At 36.8% G+C, this 17790-nt stretch overlaps 2 protein-coding genes across 4 annotated transcripts in view; one reads left to right on the top strand and one right to left on the bottom strand.

The window, feature by feature from the left end:
- Crnkl1 (crooked neck pre-mRNA splicing factor 1) overlaps positions 1–5870 on the top strand; it is a 19296-nt gene extending 13426 nt beyond the window's left edge. The window contains exons 13-14 of the mRNA XM_047537649.1: positions 364–612; positions 1512–5870. Coding sequence (XP_047393605.1) covers positions 364–612; positions 1512–1679 — 417 coding nt within the window. The 3' untranslated portion in view covers positions 1680–5870. The remainder of the gene's footprint in view (positions 1–363; positions 613–1511) is intronic.
- On the bottom strand, positions 3867–17790 carry Naa20 (N-alpha-acetyltransferase 20, NatB catalytic subunit). Of its 3 annotated transcripts, XM_047537654.1 has the most exons (7): positions 17665–17778; positions 14424–14566; positions 12985–13009; positions 10151–10241; positions 9305–9440; positions 4874–5019; positions 3867–4409 (listed from the first exon to the last, which is right to left on the bottom strand). In XM_047537654.1, the coding sequence occupies exons 2-7, from the start codon at positions 14465–14467 to the stop codon at positions 4324–4326; spliced, it is 528 nt and encodes a 175-aa protein (XP_047393610.1). In that variant the 5' UTR covers positions 14468–14566; positions 17665–17778; the 3' UTR covers positions 3867–4323. The 3 variants fall into 3 exon arrangements, with proteins under 3 accessions (XP_047393610.1, XP_047393608.1, XP_047393614.1); XM_047537652.1 differs by lacking the exon at positions 14424–14566 and having other exon boundaries at positions 17665–17790; XM_047537658.1 differs by lacking the exons at positions 4874–5019; positions 14424–14566 and having other exon boundaries at positions 17665–17790.

The following is a 17790-nucleotide window of genomic DNA, read 5'->3' as shown; positions in this document are numbered from 1 at the left end:
GTTCAATCTCCAGTACTGCAGGAAAAAAAGAAAATTTATTTTAAATTATTTCCTTCCTTTTAAAGAGAACCCACAAGTCTTAGAGGACTTGTGAATGTTAAACTTATACCAGGGCATTGTTTGTACTGCATGTGAATATCTTCGATATTATAAGACTGAAAAAAGTTCCTCTTTTCATGATTTTAATTGGATATGGAAACAGATTACTTCCATACTTACATTGAAGCATATATTCAGGACATTCTTTGAAACACTAGAGATGACTATATTATATTCAGATGTCATGACCTAGAAATTAGTTTTATTATATTACTGTCATCTAGGTGACATTGCTAATTTGGTTCCATAATAATTTTCTATAAGGTATGGATCAGTTTTGCTCAGTTTGAGTTGTCTTCAGGGAAAGAAGGAAGTGTGGCTAAATGCAGACAGATTTATGAAGAGGCTAACAAGACCATGCGAAACTGTGAAGAAAAGGAAGAGAGACTTATGCTGCTGGAATCGTGGCGTAACTTTGAAGATGAATTTGGAACAGCATCAGATAAGGAGAGAGTAGACAAACTCATGCCAGAAAAAGTCAAGAAAAGAAGAAAGGTCCAGGCTGATGATGGGGTAAGATTTGAGCCCTGGAGCTGTATGATAAATGAGTAAAAATGCATGATTTTGAAGTTTGTTCAATTGGCATATGTACAACCTGAGGATGGGAACACACAGCCTAGAGTAGGAGTCACTTGCAGTCTGGCTTTTAAGGAAGGACAGCCAGGGTAGAGGATGGGAGGGAGCTGGCAAAGGCTTTTGGGGGATGGTTGAGTTCAGGAACTGTATAAAATGTGAGTAGGAAGTCAGTGTGGAGGGAAATAAAACTGAGTGGAGCTAATCCAGAGAAAGTTTTGTAGGCTGTAGGAAGGAGTTTGGTGGGAATTATTAAAGGCTTTTATGGATAAAATGACATGACCAGATTGTTCTCCTACAGGAAGGCTTGAGGGTCTTAGATTGGAGAAAGAATACCTGTAAGAAAGCTGTTTTTGTAAGTTAAGCAAGTGAGGGTGGAAGCAGGGCCTAGCAGTGCAAATTTTGGGAAGTGAAAGTCAGTAGTCAGTTGGAGGTAAGGATGTGAGGGCAAAATTATAATAATCACAGGTATATGACTTTCACTACTGGATAAATGTGAAGTAAAAACTTTACAAAATTGTAAACCTTAAATGTAAGACTGTAAGGTACAGAGGCACTGTCTTCTTGCTTGACTGTGGAGCAGCTCTGCTAAGTTTTATTTTCTTCCACCAGGTTTTCCCATCTTGGTAAGATACAAATGTAGCAATCCCAGCCCAACAGTTGCTTATTCATGTCCAATCTTTTCAGGCTTGGCTTTTGAATTTTTTGCAGGTTTTGATATTGTTTTGTAAAATGAAGACAAGTTGAATTAGCACTCTGGGTTTCCAGTAAAAACTCTTTACTTTAATGTATTTTAGCCACCATGTTTGCTTGCCTTTTAATTTTTCTTATTTCTGTAGTCTGATGCAGGCTGGGAAGAATACTATGATTACATCTTTCCAGAAGATGCTGCCAACCAACCCAACCTCAAGCTCCTGGCCATGGCCAAACTTTGGAAGAAACAGCAACAGGAAAAGGAGGCTGCCGAGCAAGATCCAGATAAGGACCTGGATGAGAGTGAATCCTGACCTTCTCTTCTTATTGAGAAATGTTTTATTATTTTTATAAATTAATAGTTTGGAACTCTTGTGACTCCTCGAAGTTTTTATATTCACCAGCAAGGAATCATTTGGGATCTTTGACAGCTACTTTTTGAATAATTTTTTAAATGTTCTGGGTTAGGTAGGGATGAGGAATTGCAAGTAAAGGCATTTTTTAAATGCTGGATTTCTTCACCTGACTCCAAACTTTCCTAATGTTTGTCCATATCATGCATTAGGAAATGTAATTGAGGTTATGTTTAGCATCTATTTTAGATGGACCTGCAGACTTTTGAATTGTTTTTTAAAAGGTTTTCAGGTTGCATTCTGCAGTAATTTTTCAGGTGTGGTTTTCTTATGTTATACATTCATGAAACCTGTAACTTTTTACTATCCTCAAAGTCATAGTCTTGAGTTCAGTCCCCACTGTCACTTAACCTTTATTATCCGTTTCTTCACTCATAAAATAAGCCAGTTCTTTGACAGCACATTTCAAGAGTACATTAGAAAAAGAATATACTTGGTGTTCAATAAAATGTTTGTTCTCTGCCACTCTCTTAAATATGTTCAATTCCTTGTAGAATGGGATGTGCATAAATTAATATCAAAACATCGTTACCTTCTCAATAGTGGCCACTTACACCAAGTGCTATTAAAAACACTGGAAAGTCACTTACAGTGACTATTTCTTAAGTCTTTTTTACTAATAACATTTTAGTTTCAGTTACACTGTAATTAGTTTCTCAAACTGGTTAAGCTTTGTAGTTGACCTTTGACTTGTTTATAAAATGTGCTGTGACAAATGATGTCCCCTGTTCAAGTAAGTTTGGGAAACCCTCAGATTAAAGCTTAAACTGTTAATGGTTAATTGAGTCTCTATAGTTAAGACTTCTTGGAGCCTTTGGTATGCTGTTGTACATTATGAATCTTCATAGTGATGCTGTCCTATGGTTTCCCAAATTTAGTGAACAATGGAATTATTTCTATCTAGAATATCATCTGTGTGCTACAGTACAAAAAAACATTTACTAATAACACCCAAAATGTTAAACTTACCCTGGGTTTAGAACAATGTAAAAACACTGAAGGTACCATATGCTAAATAGTGAAAGCTTAAAGTAGCACAAGAATAACATTTGCTCGTGTTTTACTTATATTCTCAAGCAGAAAAATGGATCAGTTTCATTTAACTTAGTGTTTTTCAAGCATTTTTTTGTTTTGCTTTGTTTACTCTGCAAGCATTAAAATATTTTCAAGTCTGTTTTTCACCTATAGGACCATTAATGAGCAAATTTATTATTAAATGTACAAATTCATCCAAGGGAGTAAAAGGGACTTGGTAATGTTAATTTCTATCTTGAAGATTATGGCATTTGAGGGCACAAGAAAACAGGACTAATAATAAACCTTTCATCCTCTGCTTTTGTCACTGGACCAGTTTCACACTTTGGGACGTCAGAATGGTTCTGTTGACTGAAGTCTTAGGAGAATTTATGGTTATGCTTTACTAAATGTGTGGAGTCAAGGGGAGAGATGAAGATAAGTCTGAATGTTAATGTAAGGACCAACCAGTCTTCCTAGGTTTATCTGTGATGTTTATATTACATGTAGACATAAGAAAAAGTTAGGAATCATGTTCTCAAAGTCATAATAAGCATGTGTCAGTATGAAATGCTGGAAGGAAAGTTATTCTCTTGTGGGAGAACATGATGGATGCATTTATTTTTTTCCTATCCTGAACTTTCTACAGTAAAACTTTTTAATCATTTCATGTGGATTTTTTAGTTTCTTCTTCTTTTACTTATTTGAATATTTTCAGATGCTACAGGTGATGAAACTACCTGTAAAAACACATGATCAGCTATGGTCTGGTTTCTTTAGGAATTAAATTCTTTTTCCTCTTAAAAAACGAAATCAAAAACCACATCAGCATCTTTTTGTATTTAGGAAGGCAGGATTTAAACAGTACTGAGAGACAAGAAAAAAATCCAGGAAACAAGTTGGAATAATTTGTACATGATAATAAGCTTAACTGTGCCAGGCAGGGATTATTTCACATGTGGATTTTTAAAAAGTTTTATATGTAATTAAAAAAAAGTAAGAAAAACATATCTAAATGATGTCCTTTCATAATCTTGATTTAGTTGTACAAATGTCCAACAGACACCCAGAAAACATAGTCAACAATGTATTTTATTATACATCTTAGATTTGTACATTTCATATATGCTTTTAAAGCTTCAATTAACAGTTCAATACAAAATAAAAAATATATATATATGTATATATATATATATATATGCAGCAGTGGTTCTCAGGCACAGAGTTTAGAAGGTTGGAGCAAGTCTTTTTTCCCGGCGTATAGTGAATATTATGAACCATGATAGTGGAAGGTTTCCTTCTGACCTAGCTGCCTTCTTGATTGAATTTTATTAGAACAAACAGCTTTAAGACATGTGATATTGCTAAATGGAAACAATGAGACTGAAAATATGTTTATAACCTGTATTTTCTTAAAGTCTTTAAGACCTAAATGATTACTTTTCTCCTAATAGCGCTCCAAGATCATCCAATGAAAATAATATTGTCCATAAACTATTTGGAACAACTGCCTAAGAACCACTGCCTATGGTTATTCAATGTCTTCAGGCCTCACAGGATGAGGTAATGGTATGATGGATTTCTTCTCGGTGTCCCTGGAAAGTGCCTTCCTCATATCTGTTAGGAAGCAAAGTTTAATGTGAACACCCAAGTATCAAAACACTTCATTCATATCAAACTTAAAATGCACACTAGGTAAAGTTCCCATAAAAGGTTTTGTCCCATACTCCCACTTCCAAACTCTAAGAGAAATGTATTTATAAATGAGACTTCCAATTAAAAAATATATCAGATGCTAACCAAACCCCACCCAGGATTTAACTCATCATACACGTTTATTCTTATTAGTGAAATACCATACTCTCAATATTGTGAAAAATAATTTACAAAAACTGACCACTGGTTAGTTAATGTAAGTTGACCACTAATAAGTTCGTAAAGGTAGGTTAAAGGAGATTTAAATATCAAAATCTAATGTGATTACTTTTAATATATTAAAATAGTTAAATATTTCAACCTGGAGAGAAAAAATTAACTGTTCTGGCTTCCTCTTGGAGTTACTGCTTTGGAAGGGAGCTTACCATAAGCATCCTCATCGGGCTCCCCGTTGCTGGCTGAATAGTACTCTATGACCGTCCTATACACACTGTAGCCCAACTGCTTGTACATGTTGACTGCAACTTGGTTAGATACTCTTACAAAGAGATCAACAAAAAATCCACCCTTTCTTTAAAAAAAAAAAAAAAAAAAAAAAGTTGGAATGTGAGAAACCCTAGGAAGTAATAAATACAGGTTTTTTAAAACAACACTTGTTTTTACTTTGCTTTTACTATTACTCAGTAATAGGACTTTGCAGCTTGACAACTCTGTGGTACAAAAAGATGACTGTTTTTGTAAAACAGTCAAAAGCTGTAATACATGTTATCTTAAAATTTTCTACAATTTTGCTACTGGTTTTTAAAAATTACTGTGTACTTTATGTCACAGTAACTGTTATGCTTGTTTTATAAGAGAGTCACGGCACATGGTGTTTTCTCTCACGTGCACAAAGGGGAGATTATTAAGCTAAGTAGCCCCAGCAGGATGCTGGTCACAGCCCTGAAGCCCACCGGACTCTGGTAACATGCGTTCACTCACTCAGCGGTCTCTGCATCCTAACCCTTGTGACCAGACTATTATCTGTTTTCTGTTGTAGATTTACCATCTATTATAGTTTAGTTCTTTCAGTTTGTTGACTATATGTTATGGAATCAGACTTTATGCATTCCTTTGTGATTCGCTTCAGTTAGCACTGTGGGCCCACCTCGTGAGTAGCTGGAGCTTGTTCACCTTCATGTGTTAAGCATTCCACCATATGAATGTACCACAAGCGATCCATGATCCTACTGATAAGCAATTCCAGTTTGTACTATTACGATTTATGCTGCTGGGGCTGGATATATCTCAGTGGTAGAACCCTGCCTAGCACGTGTGTCAGGCACTGCGTTCAATCCCCGGTAGTGCCAAAAAAGAAAAAAGAAAAAACAAAATACAACCACCACCACCATAAACTATGCTACTATGAAAACTTTTGTTGACCATCTTGTGGAATAGTATCATCTAAGGTCTATAACTAGGAGTGCAATTGCTGTGTCACAAAGTATGCACATTTTCAACTTTATTAGATAATGCCAACCTGTTTTCCAACCTGCTTGTAAAACTTACCCTTCTACAAGTGGATGAGACGCCATCCCACAATAACAAGGTTTAATGCATTTGACATTTTTATTTTTGCCAGTCTTGTGGTGTAATGATATCTCAGTGTGGTTTTAATTTCCATTTGATTACTAACAAGGCTGAATATATTTCTGGTTATTGACCATTCAGATTTCTCCTATTCGATACTTAGTGATCTTTCAGTTCCCCCAGCTGCAGCTGCCTATGTATTCTGGATATTCAGTATTCCATAATATGCTTGTGGCTTATCTTATCATTATCTTTAATGTATCTTTTGATGAACAAATTTCTTCCATGTAAGGTTGAACATAAAAACCCTCCCCTTACAGTTAGCACATGTTATGGCCTGTTCAAGTTATTCTTTTGTACCCTAAGATCACAGAAATATCCTCCTATCTTATATTCAAAAAGCTTTTCAGTTTTGCTTTTCACATCTAGGTTTTTAATAAATCTGGAATTGATGTGGGTATGTTAAGCTAGTGACCATGAAATACACTGACTAGAGGTTTTTGTTATTTTTTTATTTTTTTAGGTTAAGGATACTCTCCTAATTCCTAGTTGGCTAGCAGGTTTTTGTTTTTTTTTTTTTTTTAAACCAAGAATGAATATTGGATTCTATCAACTTTAATGCATTTAATGAAACAACACTTGTACTCCTTTAGTGTGAAGTTAAAACAACCTTGCTCCTGATTTTACCCACTGAACCCATTTTGCCCAGGATTTTTCTGGAATTTTGTACTTAAGTAGTGAGATTTCCTCAGATCTTACTTTCTCACATTTTTTGTCAGATTTTGTTATCAAGGTTATCCTAGCCTTAAAAAATAAGTTGAATGCTCCAAGATTCTTTCTGTGTAAAAGTGACCTTGCAATAGTTATTTCTTAAATGTTTATTGAAATTTGCCAGAAAAGCCAAAGCTCTCTTTGCAGAAAGTTTTATGTAGCTCCTGATTGAAATCCTTTAAGGTAGGGGTTGGCTTATAACTTACTTTTATACTGCCCTCAAGATAAAATAAAAATGTTTTTTATAATTTTGAAGAGTTAAAAATAAATTAATATGACAATGAAACAGATCTCAGGTGGCCTGAAAACGCTTTAATTTATTCTGGTTCAGAAAAGGTTCACTGACCTTCATTCTATACCCTTAACAATTTGTTTGATTGTTCTGTCAAGAAGAAGGATGTCCAAATCTCCCATTGTAATAATCATTTGTCTATTTATCTTTATTGTTTTGTCAAGTTTGGGGTCTTTATTTTGAATTTATATCACTGAGTACACAAAATTTCTAATATCTTTTTGATGGATTAAATCTTTGATCTGTGTACAGTGATCCTTCTTTATTCTGGTAATAAATGTTCAACTATAATGTAACTTAATGGAAGTATACCAACTAACTTTCTGTTAGACTTTGCATGACATGATACCTTAAAATTTTTCTTTCAATCTTTCTGTATTTTTTAGTCTTTATAAATATTTCCTGTAAGTACAATGCACCTCTTAACTGGAATCATTAGTCCTAACATTTCCCATTCTAATTACTGACAGTGTTTGGATTCATAGCTACTATTTTATTCATACTTTTTGTCTTACCAGATTGAATTTCCTTTTTCTCTTCTTTTGGACTGATTTTTTTCATTCAAATGTATATAAACTATATATTACTAAAAATTTTCTTCCCTTCCTTATTCAGTCTAGGCAAAACTTTAAAAAAACTATAAAGCCTAGAGTCAACTTCTTTTGCAGCTAACACCATTTCCTTTATCCTCTAAAGGGATTGGCATCCTAATTGGCTCAGAATGTTTGTGACCACAGTTACTTCTTTAAAACTTGCCTTTAGGGGCTGGGGATACAGCTCAGTTGGTAGAGTGCTTGCCTGCAAGCACAAGGCCCTGGGTTCAAATCCCCAGCACCGCAAAAAAAAAAAAAAACAAAAAAACTTGCCTTTATTAAATTCAATAATTATGTGAAAATTAAGCCTCCAGAGCCTTTTCCCATAACTATCCACTTTCCTGCTACTCTCAGACATTTACATTGAAAAAGAAATAGCATCTGGATAACTGGTCAGACTTACATATCTTGACTTTTCTAGAATGGGAGATGGGAGGAGAAGCCTTCCTTTCCTGTAGTGAAGGTGTTTGAAATATGTCTCTCTACTTTTTACTTCACATAGTGAAGGTGTTTGAAATATGTATCTCTTTCTAAATGTCATAAAGTTGGCAATTCCCAAACTGCACTGAGGTACCCCAAATTCACAGAAGGGCCATAGAATATTCAAGATGTTCAGGGAAACACAGCAAAACTTTGTATGTCAGACACTGGCAAACTACTAGTTTAAAGTAGTTAACAAATTCAACACTATGCTACATTCCTTTTACTTACGTAATATTTTATGAAGCTGGGTTTCTGGTAGTTGCTGGGATTTTAAAAAGCACTAGTGCCACGTGAATATCAATGGGAAACAGGAATGCAGGTGGTGGTGAATCTGTTTCCAAGGTTTAAGAAATCATTCAGCCAAACACTGTAGAATACACCTATTAATCCCAGCTACTTGGGAGGCTAAAGCAGAAGGATCACAAGTTCACAAGACTAGGCCAGCCTCAGCAACTTAGCAAGACTCTGTCTCAGAATAAAAATAAAAGGAGCTGGGGATGTATGTAGCTCACTGGTAGAGTGCCCCTGGGTTCCAAAAAAAAAATTTGTTTTTAAACCCAGGGATACTCTAGCACAAAAATGTTTTTAAAACATCATTCAATGTCCTTGGTGCACACATCTCATTAATAGATAACCAATTAAAAATGAAATGAAAACGCATGTTATTTCTATAGATCTTTTTTTCAAAGTGGCTACTAGCTGTTAGGCTTATAAGTACTTATTAAACTTAAGATGGAACTATTTTCTTTTGGTATAGGAATGCTGGAAAATTCAATAAGATACTCAGGACAATGTTAACAAAATTTAGGAACATATGTCACTGTGGCAAGAACACAAAAATAAACCTTCCTTGAAGGCTAGTCTTTGATCTCATCAGGTATCCAGAGTAGGCCTATAGCAGGTCACTCTGAGGAAACGCTGCCTTAATTTTCCTCAATGGCAAAACAGGAACAATGATATCACTTTGAATGCATAACAGAACAGTTCTAAGAACTACTAGAGGTTGAAAATGAAAACCCTGTAAAGTGAAAAGACACAGCAGCTACTCAGTCAGAAGTGGAGAAAAAATCTCACAAATGTTTTACAGACAAAAATGAAATGGTGAAGATTTGTAAGTCACTAAGTGTATTTGAAAAACTGGATCTCACCTTTCTGAAATCTCCTCTAATAACTCCATAAGTTTAGCAGCCAAACCAAGGCGTCGAAATTCAGGGGCAACAGACAAAGCTGTGACATGCCCATGCCATTCTTCCCTGGCTACTGAGCCTTCTGCTTTACCCATAACTGCCGACAACAACAACAACAACAACAACAAAAAAGCATTCAGTAATTTAGACACACTGATTTACACATAAAATTACTGTTTGGCACATTTTTATAAAGGAAACTAATGACAAAGTTTACACTGTTAAGTATCCAGTTAGTGCTATTTATCTGAAAATTTCACTTGCAAATGAAATACCACATCTGGTTCTAGAATCAGACTTAGGAAAAGTTTTCATGAGGGTATGTATATATGTGGGTATGTACATAGAATGGAGACAATTCATAGCTCAAATTTTTGTTAGTAATGGTACTAATTCAATGAGGAAACTACAATCCACACATGTGCCAAATAAACCACAATATAAATACAGAATGAAAGATCCAAGAAAAAATTAGATCATGTCTGCCTTGTTCACTGATATATCCCTTGGGCCTAGCACAATTGCTAAAACAGAAGAGAACAGTAAGCTGTTGAGTAGTTGAAAAGAAAATAAAACACAGGCATCATGATTCCAATTCTACAGCCTAAAACAATCATGTTGAAACCTATATTAAAATCTTAACTTTGGGCTGGGGTTGTGGCTCAGTGACAGAGCACTCGCCTAGATGCTTAAGGCCCTGGGTTCGATCCTCAGCACCACATAAAAATAAAATAAAGGTATAAAAAATGTATTTTTCTAAAATCTTAACTACCTACCCAAAAAAAGTGCTAGTGGTATTATACTTACTATAACCCATTAATTCTCCACCAGGTGCCTCTGCAACGATGAAATACTCAGGCCAGTGGGCAAGGTACTGTAAGTAAAAAGGAATCCCATACTAGATCCTGTTAAGGAGCATGAAAAGTAATGGACGGTAAAAAGTTTCCTTAAAATAAAACAAAAAACATAATTGTTACTTTATCTGCAGCTCTATTAAATTTCTAATTATGCCATTACATGAAATATTTAGGTTAGCACTGGCTTTTATTAAGACTGCGTGGAATGGAGACTGGTAGAAAGCACAGAACCAGGACTCCAAAGTTCTGGTACAGTCTGCTGTACCACATCTGGTACAGGATGATCATTCTGTATTAAAGTCTCTGTGTAGCATTTATCATCACCTGAGATTCTTATTTGTTAACTGTCCATCTACCCATGGACTACGAATGTCGGATTTACTCTATGGTACTTGGCACTTAAGAAGATGTTCAATATATTTATCTTTCCATAATTTTGGAAAATTAATGGCTAGTTCCTACTCTGGCTTCAGTCATGAAACTGAAAATAACCACAACCTATATCCTTTCAGAGGCAACTTAACAATTACCTATTTTTTCCCCCTCCACTGATTCAAATTTCAATAATGTAGATAAAATCTGATGAAAGGAATCAAGTATAGATCGGCTCATTACTTAACTTTTTGACCCTAGGGGGTCCTTACTGATCTGTACTCACTCCTAATATGTCTTCTCAAGTAAGCACTCTGATATAATGAGAGGATACCATCAATCATACAAAGAAGCTTAGTGGTAGTGTCTGCCTAGCCTGCACAAAGCCCTGGGTTTGATACCAGTGCTGTTAAAAACAAAAGAGAGAGAATGAGTGTCTGGAAAATTACTCGAAAGTTAAATTCTTCAAATTCTCAAACTCTCCTCTGAGGAACAGTCATTATCTTGAGAACTCAAACAACCCTTAACATGGTAGGCCATCCGGTCTTCCTGCCATGCAGCCAAGACACCTTAATCATTTCTCCTCTTGCTAACAGAGAAGCCCTTGAAATCCTCCCATCACCCCTAATCCCCAAATCAACCACTAGGACCTAACAGGTTTCAAATACATACTCACTTGGATTATGGGATTTTTTTAACTGTAAAATTTAAATGCCACGTGAAGCACACTGTGTAAGCTGATTTGCATTCTAATATTTTCCTTTATTATGCAGTAAAAATTTTCCTTTGGCATTCAAAATTCTTCAAAAACCTTTTACTTTTTTTTTAAGACATGGTGATAACTTTAGTTAAAATTAGTCATAATTTTAAAAATAACAAATGAAAACTTTGGGGATTTTTCTTTTCTACTCAATTTTGTTCCTACTCTGCAGTCTTCTTGTAGCCTGTACCTGTAGTTAATTGTTACTGCTATATATAGATTCCCTTATATGAAGACAATTTAAATATCCTGTCTCCTGTCAGGGACATCTGGGTCATTTCTAGTTTCTCAAGAAATTTTTTAAATCATTTGTGGATACATTTTATTTAACTATATCCTTGTTATGTGTGAATGTTACTCCAAAATTTTAACATAATTCTCCTGAAATAATTTTTATAATGATGTAACTCAGGGGTAGCAAACTCTCTAAAGGGCTAAAGAGGAAATTTACTTGTGGACCATACAGTTTCTGTTGTATCAACTCAAACTGAAAGCCACAGACAACAAATTAGTCAGCACAGACACGTCTCAATGTACTTTTATTTACAAAAAGAAAGTGGGCCAAATTTGCTTACCCATGACAAAAACTGCCTCTATTTTTAAAATTATTATTATTTTTGCTTTCAGGAAATGGAATCTGAGTATTACATTTCAAAAACACCTTCCAGAGAGACTGTACCAACTGATACTGTCACTAGCAATTTACGAGAATGCTTTTTATCTCATCATCATCATCAATACTGAGTTTTACCTTTTAATTTCTGGATCATCTGCTCTGTTATATTTGGTTTCTCATTTTGATTTAAGTTTGCATGTCTTTTGACTGGTAAGACTGAACTCTTTACAAACTCTTAATATGTTCACTAGTTTCTACTATATCCTCTTTTGTTAAATTATCAATTTAACAGAATCTCCTATCCATCTGCAATAGACATAGAGCATAATCCAGAAATCCAATGTTGAATTTTATACCAGTGAAGATATGTAGGTTATCTGTTACAGCAGTATAACCAAGAACACTCTAACTTTCCATATTATGCCATTTTTCTATTGGGATTATGACAGAGATTATTGATTATTACCCCAAATCCTTTATTCACTTTATTAACAAGTCCCAATTTCAAGTTGGACATATTTCTGGATTACAAATAGACTACACAGGTGGGGTAGGAGACAGGTGTTTTATGATGTTTAGCAAAATTACCCTTAAAATGGAAGGACACACTCACCTCCCCTCTGTTGATTCTGCTGCCATACTGATGGTTTGCTCTGGAGCCACCTGGAACAGGAAAACCAAAGCTACCCTGGGAATGATATGATGATTAAACTGCAAAGAGGCTGGTTGCTGGAGACTTCATTCAGAGGGAAACAGCCATCTTGCTGAAGTCACTGTACTTTCTGGTGTATACATACAGCCATGCTACTACTGAGGGGCAAGGTGGGCAACGAAGCTATAATGTTACAGATTTATGTAAAGTCATTATATTAGCAGTTTGCCAGACAGACTTAAGACAACTCTTGTTCTCGTTTTTTTAAAAGTGGTTTACAGGTTTTTAAAGTTTTCAACACTCATGTCTATTTTTTCCTTTTATTTCTCCATTTTGCTTACTGAGTAAATCTTCATTTAACTTTTTTTTTTTTTTAAAGGATACAGTTTCTGTAAGCGGGTCCAAGTTACTGAAAGAAACAAAAGAAATATCAAAATAAGCAATGTTTACAAAAACCAGTTTTAATAAAACTGCCAAAACTAAAAATAATATGCCACAGGGAAACAAAACAGGCTTAATCCACAACTTTAAAACTAACTTTTGAGCCAAGGAAGATGGTTTTATACTACCTAGTAGCCATCATGAGCAGTCAACGGCAACAATAAAGTTATCTATACATTTTCATTTAACTGCTTCTTTACAAATTATTTTACAGTTAACAAATTGCATTAGAATCTTCTATATAACAATAAATTGTTAGTGAAACTGGGGACCAATTAGGCATGTATCTAGTATCATGTATACAGACAGAAGGTCAAACTCGCCTGCTACCCAACTTTATCACATGGATTCTACCTGCTTGCAGGAACTTCCCTTACAATTTCTTCTTTCTCTTTTCCACCTTATAAATATAACCACTCAGTTTTTACTTACCCACTCCTACATTTCCACCAGCCCCATTCCTATGCTTGTAATTGTGTATTTTTGGAGGAGGCTTTCCCAACCTGGCCCTGGTGCCAGATGTACTATCACACCATCCCCAAATCATCACTCTTAAAACCCATATCCTCCATCCCCAACCAGCTCTGGCCCCTCACTTTCCTGTTCATTTAATGGAACCATTATTTTTTCAGACATAAACCAGCAACTTTCAACCACCTTCTTCCCATTTCTAGTCAAATTCTTTGGGACCCTTAACAATGCCATATTAAATCTCTCTAGTCCAGTAGTTCTCAACCTTTTTGGTTTCAAAAACCTCCTTTATACTAAAAAAAAAAGTATTCAACTTTTGTTTAGATAAGTTATATCTATTGGTGTTTTAAAATTCAAAAGTTATTTATTCATTTAAAATCTATCAGTTAGATGTTAACATGAATAACTTTACCAAGAAATAACTAAATTTTGGAAAACGAACAAAACTTAGCAACAACAATAACACTTTTAACAGTTTTGCAATGCCTGGCTTAAAAGGAACCACCTAAATTTTCAAGGATTTGTTATGCTTGCTGTTAAAAGATAACACATCAGGAAAACTTTACGGCTCTATGGTATGCTTTTAAAAGAATCAGAGTGAAAAAGGAATTTAAAATAAACAAAAAAACCTTCTCAGTATAATGAAAATAGTTTTGTTCTTGCAGAACTCCAAAACAATCCTGGGAACCCCGCAGAGCCTTGACCCTCACCTGGAGAATCACTGCTCTAACACAGTGTGGGGATTCACTCTCCTATACTTCTTGACTACTTCATATCCTCTCGTCTCACCTCGACTCTCCAACAGGTTGCCCCCTTCTCTATCTCAGCTGCTTCCTATTTCATCACAAAGAAAATACAACAGTAAGAAGAGAGGAAAGTGTAACCAAAGTCCCACCAGTGAATCCACCCACCTAATGACCACCAGATGCTTGCTCGCTCTTCTGTCACTAGGCATGGAGTGTCAGCCAGCAGATCCCACCCCTCTCACTACTCAGGACCCTGCTCTTGCAATTCTTTCTCTCCTGTATCTGCATCTTCAATTTCTGTCTCCTCCCTAGAAGAAATGTACAAATAGGATTTACACTTAAGTCATCAGCAGCTCTTGACATAGTTCCTCATTGCTTCTACCTGAAATGCTCTCTTCACTTGGCTTCAGAGACTCCTTAAAGTTTTTCTCCCACCTCAGTTACCAGTCTGCTTTATTCTAGCAATTGACACCCTTGGGTATATTCTAGGCTTTTCTTTCTACAGTTACTCCATCACTAGTGTCATATAGTCTCCTGGTAACCTGCCATCATTCACATAGTGTGGACCCTCAAATTCCTGTCTTTAGTCCAGACCTAAATTTGAGTCCCCCATCCCCCCAGAGGCCTACCTGACCTTTCTACTCTTGGTTCACTTGACAGAGAAGCCCAAGTCCAAATCTTGGATTTTCCAAGATCTAGGCCTAGTAACTCTGACTTCATCTCTTACACTCCTGTACACACTCCACACCAGCCACACTGGCTGATCTTCCTATTTGAAATATCTTTTGCACAGATATCTTTACCGTTCCTACTGACTTAAGTTCCTGGTATCCAAATGACTCACTCTCATTTCCCCTAGGTCTTTCTTCAATGACATCTTCCCGGAACACCCTATCTAAAGTTGAATCCCTACACACTTCCAATTTTCCTTTCCTGCTTCTATTTTTTTCCTTTGTACTGAACACTAAGTTACATTTACCTATTTTATCTCTAAAATGTGAATTCCATAAAGACATCAATTTTTTTCTTCTTTTCATTGCTGCTCTAGCATTGCCACATAATAGGCACTCAAATATTTTTCCAAGGACAAAATATCAGTTAAATTAATTGCAACAGTCTACACCCAATGCTTCTTTCAATTCCTCCTGCAACACCTAACCTGCATGATTTTGTTTCCAATCAAAATGACAATAAAAGGAGAAAGTGGGGAGAAAGTGAGCTCCCATACACCTTATTGGTATATCTGAAGAGGCCTTAGCAAGTCAGGTGATCTGAAATCTAAAGTTTGATTATCGTGCTCATGAGTATATCCTTCTACTTTATTTATTTTCATATAAGACAATATTGTCTCTCTAAATCTTTGTGATTCTCCAAGAAGCTTTGCCTTGTCTATTCCTGAAACTTCAGCCACCATGTCACCTCCCATCTGCACCTCCTAAACCTGAGCCTTTGTCAAGTCATCATCTCTGGGCCATTGCCAAGGACTCCTAAGTGGCTTACCTGCCTGGTTCACTTCCTCTAATCACCTCACACCCCACAAAGCACACTGGTTAAGAGTTCAGTCTGCCTTCCATATCTGTGGGTTCTGCATCCTTGGATTCAACCAACTTTGGACTGAAAATATGTGAAAAAACATTGCATCCGTACCTTTAAATGTAGACTTTTTTGGTCATCAGTCCCCAAATAACCCAGTAAAGCAACTATTTATAAGACATTCATATGAAGCATTGTAAGTAATTCAGAGATAATTTAAAGTGTGGGGGGGAACAAAGGTTATATGCAAATAGTATGCCAATGTAAATAAGGAACTTGATCATCATTGGATTTTGGTATCCATGTTGGATCCTAAAACAAATCCCCCATGGATACCAAGGGACTTGTATTAGTCCTCAGAACAGTGGTCTTAAACAACAGAGAATTTGCTTTTACAAACAGTCACTATAGTCAGGGATCAACTTTTTAAGAACCACCAGGGTCAATCTCCTTGGATAAGATTCCTGGATCCACCCATTCCCACTTAAGGGTTCAATCACTTGGGGCAATTCATGTAAGCTTGCAATACCTTACTTTACTTATTAAAAAAAAAAAAAAAAATGATGTCAGCACAACACAGAATTGTGTGAATTAAGTGAGCTTTCAGAACAGGTGTGTAGGGGACAGTGAGAAATCAACAACAGTCAGGCCGAACATAAAATTCTTCCAGTTGAATCAAGTTTAAACCTCTCTACAATGGATCCAAAGACCAGCTTCACCGGTTTCTGACTGTGCAGTTACAGAAATCAACTATTATAATTTACACTGATCCCAGCAGTCTGACTAGAATACCCTTCTCCAGAACAAACTTCCTCCTTCCCCACATTTTCCACATCCTTCAAGTCTTACTCTTTAAGATGTTCCTAGCCACCTCATCCTAAAGTTTTTTTTCATGTTCCTAACACTGAAATCTGAACCACTGGTCCTTAGTTTTCACTTACTGCACTGTTGTTTTTAAAAGTGGAAGCTGACTAACAGATGGACAAAAGTGTGATAAGACCAGTGAAGTAAAATTTAAACTGTAAATATACAGGTGGTATCTATAGGATCTCAAGGTAAAATTCTTTCAACTCTTCTAAGTATTCAGGAATTTTGATGATAAACTATTTTCTTAAAAAAAAAAAAAAAAAAAAAGTACTTGCAAGTCACAGGTCTTGCCTTAACTCAGAATGAAAGAAACTGCACCCAGGTCTCTGCATACAGTGGATCTCCACAATGATCTGCCCTCTTCCTGGACTCCTCAACAGAAAAAAAAGTTGTCTACTCCGGGGATGCGCAGATACAGTAACTAAACGTTCAAACACAACGACTGCGACATCACCTGCTGCGGTGGGACACAATGATGACAATGTTACTTCATAAGATACAATTTAACCAATGGATTTGTTCCCAACAAACACTTAGCTATTGACCTCGGTCGGAACCTCACAACATCCTCCGCCGCGGGTACTTTAGAGTGTCCACGGCACCCAAAAGTCACTAAGCTGTAAGTAGCAGAACCAAGCGTTGAGCCCAGGCCGCCGGCTAGGGATCGCTTGCCCACCTCGCTCCATCACCCCAGCGCATTCTGACAACGACCCGGAGTCGGCCACGGCGTTGCCCGGTAGCCAGGAGCGCGCAGGGTTAAAGAATGAAGTTTATTTAAGTGCCTTGGCTGAGGTCACCAATGCTAGCGCGCAATCAGTCCCGGGTCCATCAGGCCTCGGACCCCCGCAGCCCCGAAGAAGACGCCTGAGTCTGCCGGCTGGGGTGACTCCCCCAGGCCCCGGCCTGGGTGAGGGGGTCCAGCCGGGGGCACAGCTAGGGACAGAGCTGGCAGTCCCGGAAGTGGGGCCCAGCCAGGAGCTGCCGGCTCAGGGCGCGTCTCACTCACATGTTGTTGAAGCGAAACAAGTCGTCGCAGGTGAAGGCCCGGAGCGTGGTCATCTCGCCACCGCCACCACCCGAGAAAGCCGGCTAGTCTCGACCCTGTGCTCACCCCGCCGGAAGTCGCCCCGCG

This window comes from Sciurus carolinensis, chromosome 2 (genome assembly GCF_902686445.1).
Source record: "Sciurus carolinensis chromosome 2, mSciCar1.2, whole genome shotgun sequence".
NCBI lineage: Eukaryota > Metazoa > Chordata > Mammalia > Rodentia > Sciuridae > Sciurus > Sciurus carolinensis.
The sequence above is the reverse complement of the archived record's forward strand: the minus strand, read 5'-3'. Positions and strand labels throughout refer to the sequence as shown.